Source organism: Aspergillus steynii (genome assembly GCF_002849105.1).
Source record: "Aspergillus steynii IBT 23096 chromosome Unknown P170scaffold_6, whole genome shotgun sequence".
Lineage (NCBI taxonomy): Eukaryota > Fungi > Ascomycota > Eurotiomycetes > Eurotiales > Aspergillaceae > Aspergillus > Aspergillus steynii.
In genome coordinates this window covers 81875-93855 of record NW_020194403.1, presented here as the reverse complement: position 1 = coordinate 93855, position 11981 = coordinate 81875, and the positions used below count along the sequence as shown (strand labels likewise).

General features: G+C 36.1%; 3 protein-coding genes across 3 annotated transcripts; 2 read left to right on the top strand and 1 right to left on the bottom strand.

Annotated features, from left to right (window-relative positions):
• Positions 1-7087: 7087 nt before the first annotated feature.
• P170DRAFT_427661 (uncharacterized protein) lies at positions 7088-8135 on the top strand (the record flags this gene model as incomplete). The annotated part of the gene is made up of 2 exons (XM_024847788.1): positions 7088-7104; positions 7154-8135. The coding sequence occupies 2 exons, from the start codon at positions 7088-7090 to the stop codon at positions 8133-8135; spliced, it is 999 nt and encodes a 332-aa protein (XP_024701635.1).
• Positions 8136-8511: 376 nt separating this feature from the next.
• On the top strand, positions 8512-8793 carry P170DRAFT_361973 (uncharacterized protein; the record flags this gene model as incomplete). Its single annotated transcript, XM_024844493.1, has 1 exon — positions 8512-8793. A coding segment is annotated over one exon (282 nt), but the record flags the coding sequence as incomplete, so codon positions are not given.
• A 1751-nt stretch (positions 8794-10544) lies between these two features.
• Positions 10545-11934, bottom strand: P170DRAFT_448255 (WD40 repeat domain-containing protein; the record flags this gene model as incomplete). The annotated part of the gene is made up of 7 exons (XM_024850951.1): positions 10545-10588; positions 10622-10739; positions 10797-10840; positions 10874-11005; positions 11036-11298; positions 11386-11510; positions 11929-11934. 7 exons carry the CDS (start codon positions 11932-11934, stop codon positions 10545-10547), a joined length of 732 nt encoding a protein of 243 aa, XP_024701633.1.
• Between the last annotated feature and the right edge of the window lie 47 nt (positions 11935-11981).

Genomic DNA, 11981 nt, shown 5'->3' with positions numbered 1-11981 from the left:
CATTGGATATAGCACTAGCACTTAATGGCGAGATAATATCTTCGTACGAGTTTGCTGTTGTTGTGGATAGTCCTCGCGCAACTGCCCCTCGTACTTGAAATACTGGCATTAGCTTTTGCTGGCGCTATTCTAGCGGAGAGCATGATCAGTAATAGGCTCATTCAGACAGGAAGATACACCTACTATTAAGTATGTGCAAAGAGTGTTGGCGCCACTCTTAGGATAATATAATCAGTAACAGTTCCCTCTGGCAGGAAGGTATATGTACTATCAATCATGTAAAAAGAGTGATTCTTTATAACAGCTTTTATTTCCACCCATATATCACTAAATAAATAGCCTACTAATATATCTATAATGACTTTATTGTTAACCTCTAAAATCCCCCGGCTAATAAATATTTTGATCTTCTGGTCTTTATATTCTCTGCTATACGGTATATTCTTCAAGCTAGTGGGTATTAATCTATCACAAAGTATATAGAGGAAGATTAATAAGTCTCACGATCTCTCTATAACGTCAGAAGGCAAATAAAATAAAGGCCTGAGATATATGTAGCTTTTATAGTCGCCTTTATTTAAGCCATTAATATTAACTATATTTAAGTTTTTAATAATAGATTAGTTTTCATTCCCAGGACGCTGGCTATCCGGTTGTTTTACCAGATCCTAACAAAGTCCGTTATACTTCTTACTAATATTTGCCTATAATATAATATTTTGTGCAATTTGATCACTGCTAATATTAATAATTAAATATATAAGCTTTAAAATTATATTAATAATATTATCCTAGAAGTTCCTAACGCCAAACCTGTCTTTTAGGTGAAAAAATAAAACTTTAAAGAATCTTAGACATAAGTTGTTCTTAGAAAGGCATAATTTAGCCTGAACAACTACTTTATAAAGTCTGGAGATCAGGCAGTATCTGTTAAATATAATATTTTTATTATTATTATTATTTTTATTAAAAATGCAGTTGCGGTTCTTTATTTATTAGGCAATATTAGCCTGATCCTCTACTGGAATGATAATTTTTTGCGGGAAGTTTATTTAATAAGGTTAGTGTCTTTTGTTAATTTTGTTTTTTATACTCTTTAGTAGTTTCTTCCAGAGTTTTCAGAGGTATTCTATAAACTGTTTTACTTAGCAGCTATATAGTTAAGGGCATATCAACAAACCTCTTACTAACTGGCAAGTTATAAAAGCTCTTTAGTTTTAATAATAATATTACATACCTTAGAAAATACCTCCAGTGCTATTTTAGAGTTAATAAGTCTTATTATAAAGCTCCAAGGGCAGTGAAATCTTGAAAATATAATATATCAGTTAATGCGGAATTAGCATTAAAGATTAAAAGTACAAATCCTATTATACCAAGAGCGTGCATTAATATCAAATGTGCGGGGTCACCTAGCGGCGCGAATTAAATTTTTTTAAGAGATCTTGGTCACAGAATCATTAGCAGACTATAATCCTTATAAATTAATAGCCAGTTATTAATCCAGACCTCAGTAATATACAAAATAATAAAAACACCATAAAGGATATATTAGTAGTAAAATAACACTATAGCAAAGATTAATTAAACCTAATAGCGTCAGAACATAATATTAACTTTTATACTCCTGCCCGCGCCTCTAAATAAGGGCTTTTTATTGCCGAGACTTGGAACTAACCTCCTGATTAATAAATTGATTAGTATATATTAAGTTTTTAGATGTTGGAGGTATTATTATTTTGCCTTTTACTCTTATATATAATAAACTGGGTCTGATTATTTTTAAAAATAACCTTTTATATTATATTTCGCGTTCTTAAATACAGGGAAGTGATCCCACACAAGCCTTAATTAGTAATAAAAGTGCCAAAAGATAACCAACAGAAAAAGCCCCTATATCTCCGAAGTAATAGATCTTAGATTACTCTAAGGCAAAACATAAAAGTATAGTATTTTATCTTGTTTTTCTCTGATAATTTCAACATAAATATGCTATTAAACATGTTTTACTTAACAGAGAGATTAACTAGGGATAGTTCTCCTATAAACTTGAAGGACTTGGGTATTTATGGCGGGTATACTTTCTAGGTATCTAAATAATAATAGTGTTCTGTTATAGATTAGTTATATTAACAGTATAATTACCTTAAAGACATAATCCAGGCCTAAGCCTTCTATGGCCAGTAGGGCAGCCACAGTTTTGATAAAAACTGTCCTCCCAGTTATATATTTAAATACTATTAAAGCCTGATGCATGAAAATCTATATTATAACTAATCTTTAGTTGTAATGATTATTCGTGCATATAATATTATAAGTAGTGGGAGTCAACATAAGTATAAAGTAACAAATAACAAACAAGAGATAAAAAGCCGGCTTTTATCTTATGTTTTAATTTTTAGAGTAAAGGACTTAACAAGACCAATTATAGCTTTCAGAGAAATATTTATATTTATTAATAATAGGTTTACACTCCGGGCTATCAGCTGCTGTCTTGGTATCTTAAAATATTATATTAAATATTTAAGGGCATACTTACTTTATTGGCTAGAAATAAGCACTGGGGCCACTAGACTGAATATAGATGATTTAGTTTATATAGATTAAGTCTTCCAGATTTGGATAAGTGTGAATACTGTCTATTGAATATATATTAGGCTGAATGTGGATAACTTGTTCCGCGTGGAATAAGTCGTCCAGATTTGGATAAATATAATTAGTCTATAATAACGTATGTCGGTACCAAACTAGCTTAATAATTTATTAAAAAAAGCGATATTCCTTTCTAATTTTATTAGATATAATTGTCCCTGCTCCTATAATTATTTCCATGCTTTAATATTACAGTTAAGTCAACAAGAAAGAGCTAGTAAATATATAGTCTATTTTATAAAGTATGGAGGTTAAGCAGCGTAAGTTAAATTATTCTATTGATTCTTGACAGATCTAATATTCTGCAGTATTTTGCTATACTGAAACTAATAATAAGTATTGGTTTTACATTCCTATAGCACGCCTACTTATTAGAATTATGTGGGACCTTTATAAGAGATAGCCGCTTACTAGTGGGGAGATATATTATTTTATAATAGTGTTTAATAAATCTATAACCTGCCAAAATAATTATGCAAAAAAGCTTTATAAAAATGCTTAAGTTAATTTAAGTGATGATGCTTATGCCAGAAGCAAGGAAAAGCAATAGGAACAAGCTACTTTATACGTGGGAAAGACTGGAAGAGTCTTATGGGAAAATAATCTAGTCCTGGTTTAACTAAAAAGGCTAAAACTAGAAAAACTGTATATTAAAGTCTGTACTAACTGTTGTGACTACAGCTATAGTTTAAATATATATATAACTATAGAGGTAATTATTGATATATTTGAGTATTCGGAAAATTAAGTTAACTTTGACTATTTATCTTGTAATCTAGCTTTCCTCTTACTAAGGGCCTTAATCTATAAAATTAATATATCCTCATAGTTCCAAGGAACTAATGACACGGTATTACCATAGTCTTATATAGTAAAAATATAAATAGCACTAACATACCGGGCCGGCAGGTGTATGTATATAAACCTTTTTTAAAGTATGTAAAACTGTTTGGAGGTAGTACAGTTTATAATCCTATTTCAAGATAAATCAAGCATAGTCTCTTTAAATTTCCGATCCTGATATACTAATTACTGGCTTTAAACTCTTGCTACTTAAGAGCTCTGTCTATCTATCTAAAAACTATAAAATGGAATTGAGATGCCTAGAAGCTAGATGAAGGCCCATACCAGCCAAATCAGTATAAACTAAATCCCTGTCGGTGACCCACTTAACAAGCACCTGCTGGTGGGCTTTGACCTGCATGGAAAGAATGCTGGTGTATTATAGAGCATGGTAACTCTTTACAAGAACATCAGTTTAGACTGTAATGAGATGATCGGTACGAAATCTGTATAATAGATAATTAGTGTATAATAATTGAAAATGGAGACCAAGGATTATATAAAGATTTCCGCGGTATAAAATCCTAAGATTTAGATATTAAAAGGATCTCTTCTCTGTTATATAATTAACTTTATTTATTAATCTTGATAATTGGAAGTCTATAACTAGGATATAGAAAAGATATTAGCTATAAAAATATTAGTCTTATTTTATATTCTTATTATAACTTGGCTCTGGCCAATCTATCTTTTTATTACTTTTATCTAAAGTAATTTTATCTTTTATTAATATATTCTGTATTATGAGCCTTGTCAAATCCTAAAAAGCCCTTATTTCCACCTTAGATAACACAAGACTAACAGCCCTCGAGGCGACTAAAGAAATTGTTATAAAATACAAGAATATTCTACTAATATTTTAATCAGGCCAGCTAATATAATAGCTGATAGATATTATTAAAATCAAGTAATCTATTCTATTAATATTGGCGAGTAATGCTACCTAGCAGACACCACGCCTATTTAATATAAAATAACCGGCACTAGACATCATTAAAGCCGAGAAGACCGGAATATCTATTTTTAGAGACTACAAAGGATAGGAGATAAAAAGAGGCTAATTCTATATTTTATTTTTAGCTTAGTTCCAAAGATATCCTGAGAATATATATTTAGTGTTATATCCGGAAAAGATTAATGCCTATTATTTATTTTTAGAATACCGGAAGCTTCTTGAAATCTAGCTGGAATCTGTAAAAATAAAAGTACTATAGACGAAACTTGAGCGTGATTTTGATCTAAGGTGAGGTGATTGGTTTAAAGTTTCTGTATGAGGATTTTGATTTTACTGTGTATGCAAGAGCGTGACTGGCATTGTTCTTGATGTAGTACATGGGAAATGATGAGAGTGCTCGGGACTGGCAAGGGTGTAATCTTAGTGCCACAGCAATAATCCATGACCAAAGATATGCAGCCACACAATCCCTAGAACGCTTACCCTAATAGCTGGAATGGTGGATAAGGACAAAGAGAGAATGAAACTGGAAGTTCAACTCTTTTCGCTATTCTATATTTGATTCTTGGCGTGTGGCGGGGGGCTGGAAGACTGATATGCCTTGAATCGCTATGTACATCATACGGAAAGCTCGAGCTAGGATTATGTTTTTATTAGTCCTGTTGCTATCCGAATGCATGGTAAGATTAGTAGGCAAGCAATAAACAACATAAATAGGCGCAAGTATTCTGTCAAAGAATATGCACATTACCGATAACCATGAACACTCTTCTCTTCACCAGTATATTACTCGTGCTTGTGCCATTAGGACTTTTCCTTATATTATCTTTTCTACGTCCGTTCTTTAAGGAAAGATACTTTCCAGACCTCGAATTGGCTACTGTTTCTCCTTATTCGCATATTAATTAGAGTTTGCTCTATATTTCTTAGAGCACTGTTATCAGAAGAGTGTGCCATTTGTTAACTAGTAGTAAGGGGAACCCCTTCACACACAAGACATAATTTAAAAGCTTATGGCATGAGGACTGCAGGTATTATAGTTATAATGTTACAGTCTATAATAGATCAGAGGGCTTGAGATGGCTCGAATAATAGCTGGGTGGAACGAAGTCCTCATATGTATCTGAGAGGATTTTGCTGTGCATGCAGAAGAGGCACTGGAGTAATCTATGGGAGTGTCTGTTATAATGAATATGGTCATAAGAGATGCCCGGAGTGCCTGGAAATAACAAGGGAGAGGAGGTTTCGAAAAGAGACAGGGATTGCTAGAGCTTACTGCAGTGGGAAACGTATATGATAAGACACAATGCTACCCTGTACTAGTGGTTTAGTAAAAGTTCCATCTCGCAGCATTAGCTTATTGATGGCCTGGAACACTCCGCATGCATCTAGTTTGATTAGGATGAGCCCTTGGCCGTACTGTGGCTGGCTCTGCGGCATAAGACTAGCCAGCCTGCAAAGTTTACTTGACTCAGGGCATAGTGACGGGTTTCTGGATAATAATGCTTACTATCTAGGCAAGCAATGGCCACTCGGAACATTCGAAAAGGCAGGCCTGGCCGAGGCGCATACGACACCACAGGCGTGAAAAAGCCAGGAGCACCACCTCCGCCACCAACAACTCGGTAAACAATTGGATGGCCACGCTATGAGGCGACTGGCAATGAACGGAGGAAAGGAAGAGCTTTTTTTTTCTTTTTCTTTTAACGCATGTAATGGCCAGTATCAGGTTGTATTGTGCTGATAGCAAGGGGATCTGAATTGCCTGTGCCTCTGAGATCTGGGAAGTTATAAATTCAGTATGTAGCCCAATTATCCCATATATATTTCTGCACTTATTCAGAATTTCATTCCATACGGTAGTTCCTTTCTTACTTCTAAAGACGTCTTTATGGCTAATAGCCTCTTAGGTCAAGATCAAAAACTATGTGTTGGGCCTTATATTACTCCTTTTCTTGCGAAAGAAAGATGAATACGCCGGGATTCTGCGTTGTTTCCGGAAAAACTGTCAGCCAACAGTAAGGAGACAAGAATTTCGCAAAGGATGCGGACATTGTGATAAATGTAAAACGAGTTGAATTAGGCCTGGTTAGTGGGAAAGAGGAAATTTCTATAGTAAGTATTTTCTTTTCTTTTCGTCTATTTACGCTATGATGAATGGGCTAATACATCTGCACAAAGCCCCAACAACAACCGCAAACGGAAGGTCCAGGTCTCTAGGGCAAGATTTCAGAGCTCATTTCTGTCAGCCAATGATCATTTTTAGGCCCCTATCCAAGCATATAGTGGTCAGGGGCGTCGTTTTATGAGACCAGGCTATGTTTATGTGACCTAGGCGCTTGTCCAAGGATAATTTTTGGTGTGGTCTTCTAACCAGAATCCATCTCCTATTAGTAGATAAAAAATGACAAAAATATGTAATATTCTATTCTAAGCCTTGTATTGTGTGTCCATCGGAAAGTACTAGGTATCAATAGGGAAAGAGGCTGAAACTTGGATTCAGCTATTGCCAGCCTTGCATGCTTTTTATTCCGTTGTGGGAAGCCTCACGCTGAAGTGACAGAAACTATATAAATTCAGCTAGGCCTCCCAGTTCTAGGCTCATAATCAAAAGCCTTTCTCCAACTGTAGCATAAGATGTCCGGAAATATAGGGTAGGTCCATTTCATGCAGCTGCATAGCAGTTTACTGACAATCTCCCAGGCACATTATCAAAGCCATCCCAGGCCTATCAGATAAAATAGTCGACTTTTTGGATCGACGATTATCCAGGCGGCCAAGCAAACCTATAGACCGGCATTCCTTTCAAATACTCATTCGACAATTGTCTAAAACATACCTTGAAAATACCGATCCATCCATGTTCCTCGTCGGTATTGGAATACGGCTTGCAATATCGAGGCATTTAATCGCCTCCACGAGAAACTTTGAAGATATTTACCGTGTAATGGAAGTCTTGCATCACACTATTAGGGGTGCAGAAGTTTCCGAATTTTTGGTAACGGGCGTTTTGGTGAAGCTTGCTCAGTATACTGTGGAGCAGGAAAATTATGCTTCGAAAGAGTCTATGGAGTTCACCAAAATTCACCTAGCAGAGTTGTGTATAGCGGAATCTGCTCCTGTCTGCACGGCCACTGAATATATCTGCAACTATGGGGAAAGACGGCTTTCCAGAACATCTCACGAGGTGGCTTGTGGCTTAGTGCTCCCACGGCGAGTCCATGCAACGTTCTTCTTGCACGACTTATTCTTCTTGTTGAAAGAGATCCGCAGAGCCTACTTGGTATTCTTGGAGGGTGAACAGTCGGGCCTGCAGACGATACTACTTGGTTTTATCCAAAGCTTCATTGAAGTATTCCGAACCCTGATAAAGGAATGGTCATGTCCAAAACTCGACCCGATCCAATTTGGACAAGAATTTGAGCTATATTCACTTTTAGGAGTGGTTACTATGCTTTTGGACCATTTACGGAATGGAAATACGGATCTTCTTAGGTGTATGGATTTTGCCATACAAGGTGGCGATAACGCGTTGTGCGAAATTAGGAAAGAGCTTCGCAACTCTATGCGGCGTGGTAACCTCAGCCGTGAAAAGTTACCATATGCTGCTGTGGCTTTTGGCCCGTCATTGGATCTCTTACAAGAGCAATTATTGCGTTTGCAGAAAAAAGCTGGCCTGTCCTGATTTGCTGACGCTGGGACCCTGTTGCGCCACCCTTATCGCCAATAACTTATGGAAAGCTATTTACCCATCAAAAGAAGGTAGGACTATAGTTAGTGCGAACTTGGGAATATTTTAAAAACAATGAAGACATTGCCCTTTCTGATTTTCTTCGAAAGACTTCGAACTTTGAATAACTTTTCTGCTGCCCTGACATCGTTATCGGACAATTATTTCTTTTACTCGATACATATTTCACAATGCAAAGCTATACTGTTGACACCAATTTTGCTTCACTTCCTTCCTCACTAGAAGAGCGTAAGCATGAGACTACTCTTTGCTGATCTCCCAAAAATACGGCACAATTTCTCGCTGCTAACAATATCACAATTCACACACGAGAAAAAAAACCCCTGTGTACATTGAAGATATATCACCTTTCAACGAGACTATACTAGTCACTCAGCAGAAACGATTTGACCTTGGTTTTCAACGGATCCAGATGTGTCTGTTGAATATCCTAGGCTTGTTTACCTTACATCGGAAAAGCGCGCTGTTAGCACTTCAGTTCAAGCATCTCCAAATTTCAGTCCAAAAAGATCCTCGCGGGGGACCCCCTATTCCATTAATTGAGCTGGGAACTGATGCAACCAAAAGGTATCTCGGCCTTACTAAACTGTAAGCCTTTTACTAAATCCATACCTTTTCCTTTATCTAACATGCATAGGACAACCTTTGCCCTTCCTGAAGTAATCCATGGTCCATCTTTGATTACCTGCTATTAGGTATTTCAGCTCATAATAGACTACTCTACTGAGTATATTATCTATTTAAAAGGTAGGATATCCTTAGATTTCTGTATCTTAAAATGTTTTTCAGTATATCAAACAATACCTCGAATCTCTAGGGCCTGTGATTATTGCCACAAAAACCACATCAAAGTAGGATTATTTTTGCTCCTGAATAATATTATATCTTATATTTTATAGTGCTCGGATATAAAGCCTTGCTATACATGTGCAAGACTGGACGAATATTATTTACAGATGCGGTCCGGTAGGACTACAAGCATAAATCCATCCGGACTGATCCCGATTACAATAACTATGGAACCAAGTTTCACGCAATATTCTAAGCGATATAATATCAAGCTTTCTAAGGTCATAATCCAAAAAATAGAAATATCACATAGAACTATTTATTGCAAAAGTAAACATAAAGCCTTATATAAGGAATTAGCTGCCGTATTAGAAAGATATATTTTCTTAATAGAGTATTATTTATTTAAAACTCCTAAAAGTAAGGTTTCTGCGGAGGCTTTCCCTAAAATTTTGTCTGATATTTCGGAGATATTTTATTCTGATTCTTCTTTATGTACTTGTTAGTTTGGCCCTTCCAGTTTTCACAGTTTTAATTCTGTATAAATTAAAATTTATTTATCTTATACCTAATAATAAAGGACAGCTGGAAAGCTAGGTTATGATTTATACTATAAGAGTAGGGTCCAAACTTGTACTGCGTTTAGAATAATATGGATTTAGTTATAAGATGAGTTTGAAGCGGGTGGTAAGTAGCCACGCGGCCTATAAAGAGACTACTAAAAGATAGTAAGTAACCATACTTGGTATCAGTCATATCTATTTTTGAATATGGGAGTATCTTTAAGCAGGCAGCTTGTCTACAGTGATTCCGGATACTGGTGTCACTACTTATACTCTTTGATTGTTTTAGTAACCCTGGAGTGAAAATAAGCTACACTAATTTCGGACTGGAAGGGAATAATTGTTTTCCTGTGCCAGACAATGTATTGTAAATACTAGTTATATTGTTATAATAATATGCTGGGTAATCTATGCACTTGTCCCTTGGTATAGAAATTTCTGGATTTAGAATGAGTGGCAAGCTGGCTGTGATAACCTTAGAAATAAAGAAATTAATCTTTATTGTAGGCTAGTTATAAGATACTAGGTTGAAGAAAGGAAGAGAAATAATAACCCTCTGTATGAAATAATAAATAAATCCACTGTGTGGGATAAACAAACTAAACACTGTAAATAAAGTAAATACCTCTGTTAGGTCTTTGTTAGGGTCTCTGTTGGAACATTATTTCTGTCAGAATATTATACTGGCTATATTTACGGAACTATCCAGAAGCCACTGTAGAGTTTCTTGTTTATCTTAAAAAATGATTTATAAGCCTTAATTATCCCAGGTTCTCTATTTACAAAGAGATTAGAAAGTAAGAGACTTGAGTGGAATACAAAGAATATTAATCTAATATGTATAGAATCCTATAATGGAAACTTGACTACTAGGATACCCCAGGGCAAGTGTGGCGTCTTTAATAGTATAACATGAAAATAAGCGATAATCAGTAGGCAGCCAGAGTATATTTTGATCTACCAATATAATCCAGGTATCTAGTAAAGATATTTAGAAATTAGGATCAGAGTTATTCAGAATTAAAAGAAATAAATCTAAATAGCCTTTAAGCGTCTGCTACTACATACCGGTAGCTGTATCCCAGAGCTTGATAGTCTTATCATCCGAGCCTGATATTAGGGTAAGCCTATTAGAAGAGAAGGCTACTAAATTAATATAATCTGAATAACCCTTAAGCGTCTGCTGCTATATGCCGGTAGCTGTATCCCAGAGCTTGATAGTCTTATCTTTTAAGTCTGACACCAGGGTGAGCCCATCAGGAGAGAAGGCTACTGAATTAATATAACCTGAATAGCCCTTGAGTATCTGCTGTTATATACCGGTAGCTGTATTCCAGAGCTTGATAGTCTTGTTGTCTGAGCCCGACGCCAGGGTAAGCTTATTAGGAGAGAAGGCCACTGAATTAATATAATCTAAATAGCTCTTGAGTGTCTGCCGCTGCATGTTAATAGCTGTATCCTAGAGCTTAATAGTCTTATCACCCGAGCCTGACACTAGGATAAGCCTATTATGAGAGAAGGCTACTGAATAAACTAAACCTAAAGGGCCCTCGAGTGTCTGCCGCTGCATGCCGGTGGCTGTATCCCAGAGCTTGATAGTCTTGTCGTCCGAGCCTGACGCCAGGGTGAGCCCGCCCGACGCCAGGGTGAGCCCATCAGGAGAGAAGGCCACTGAATTAATATAACCTGAATGGCCCTCGAGCGTCTGCTGCTGCATGCCGGTGGCTGTATCCCAGAGCTTGATACTGCACAAGGTTAATACTAGGGTGAGCCTATCAGGAGAGAACGCCACTAATTTAATATAATCTGAATAGCCCTTAAGTGTCTGCTACTGCATGCTGGTGGCTGTATCCCAGAGCTTAATAGTCTTATCTCTCGAGCCTAACACCAGAGTGAGCCTATTAGGAGAGAAGGCTACTAAATTAATATAATCTGAATAGCCCTTAAGCATCTGCCGCTATATACCAGTAGCTGTATCCCAGAGCTTAATAGTTTTATCTCTTGAGTCTGATGCTAGGGTAAGCCTATTAGGAGAGAAAGCTACTAAATTAATATAATCTGAATAGCTCTTAAGTGTCTGCTACTGTATGCCAGTAGCTGTATCCTAGAGCTTGATAGTCTTATCTCTTAAGTCTGATGCTAGGGTGAGCCTATCAGGAAAGAAGGCTACTAAATTAATATAATCTGAATAGCCCTCGAGTATCTGTAGGCTTAGGCTCTATAAATCTTTAACTATTAGAAGTATTTATATCTGTTTTAATATTTTACTAAGAAAAGTCTTTTTAATAATACTTTGTACAGGTGTAAATATGAGCCCAGAATTATAGAGTTAAAGTAGAGTAATACCAGCTATATAAGTATGTTAAAGAGTAAACCTCCATGTATCATATAGAAAGTCTGAAAGTTCAGTATCTATACTCTTCTGTGA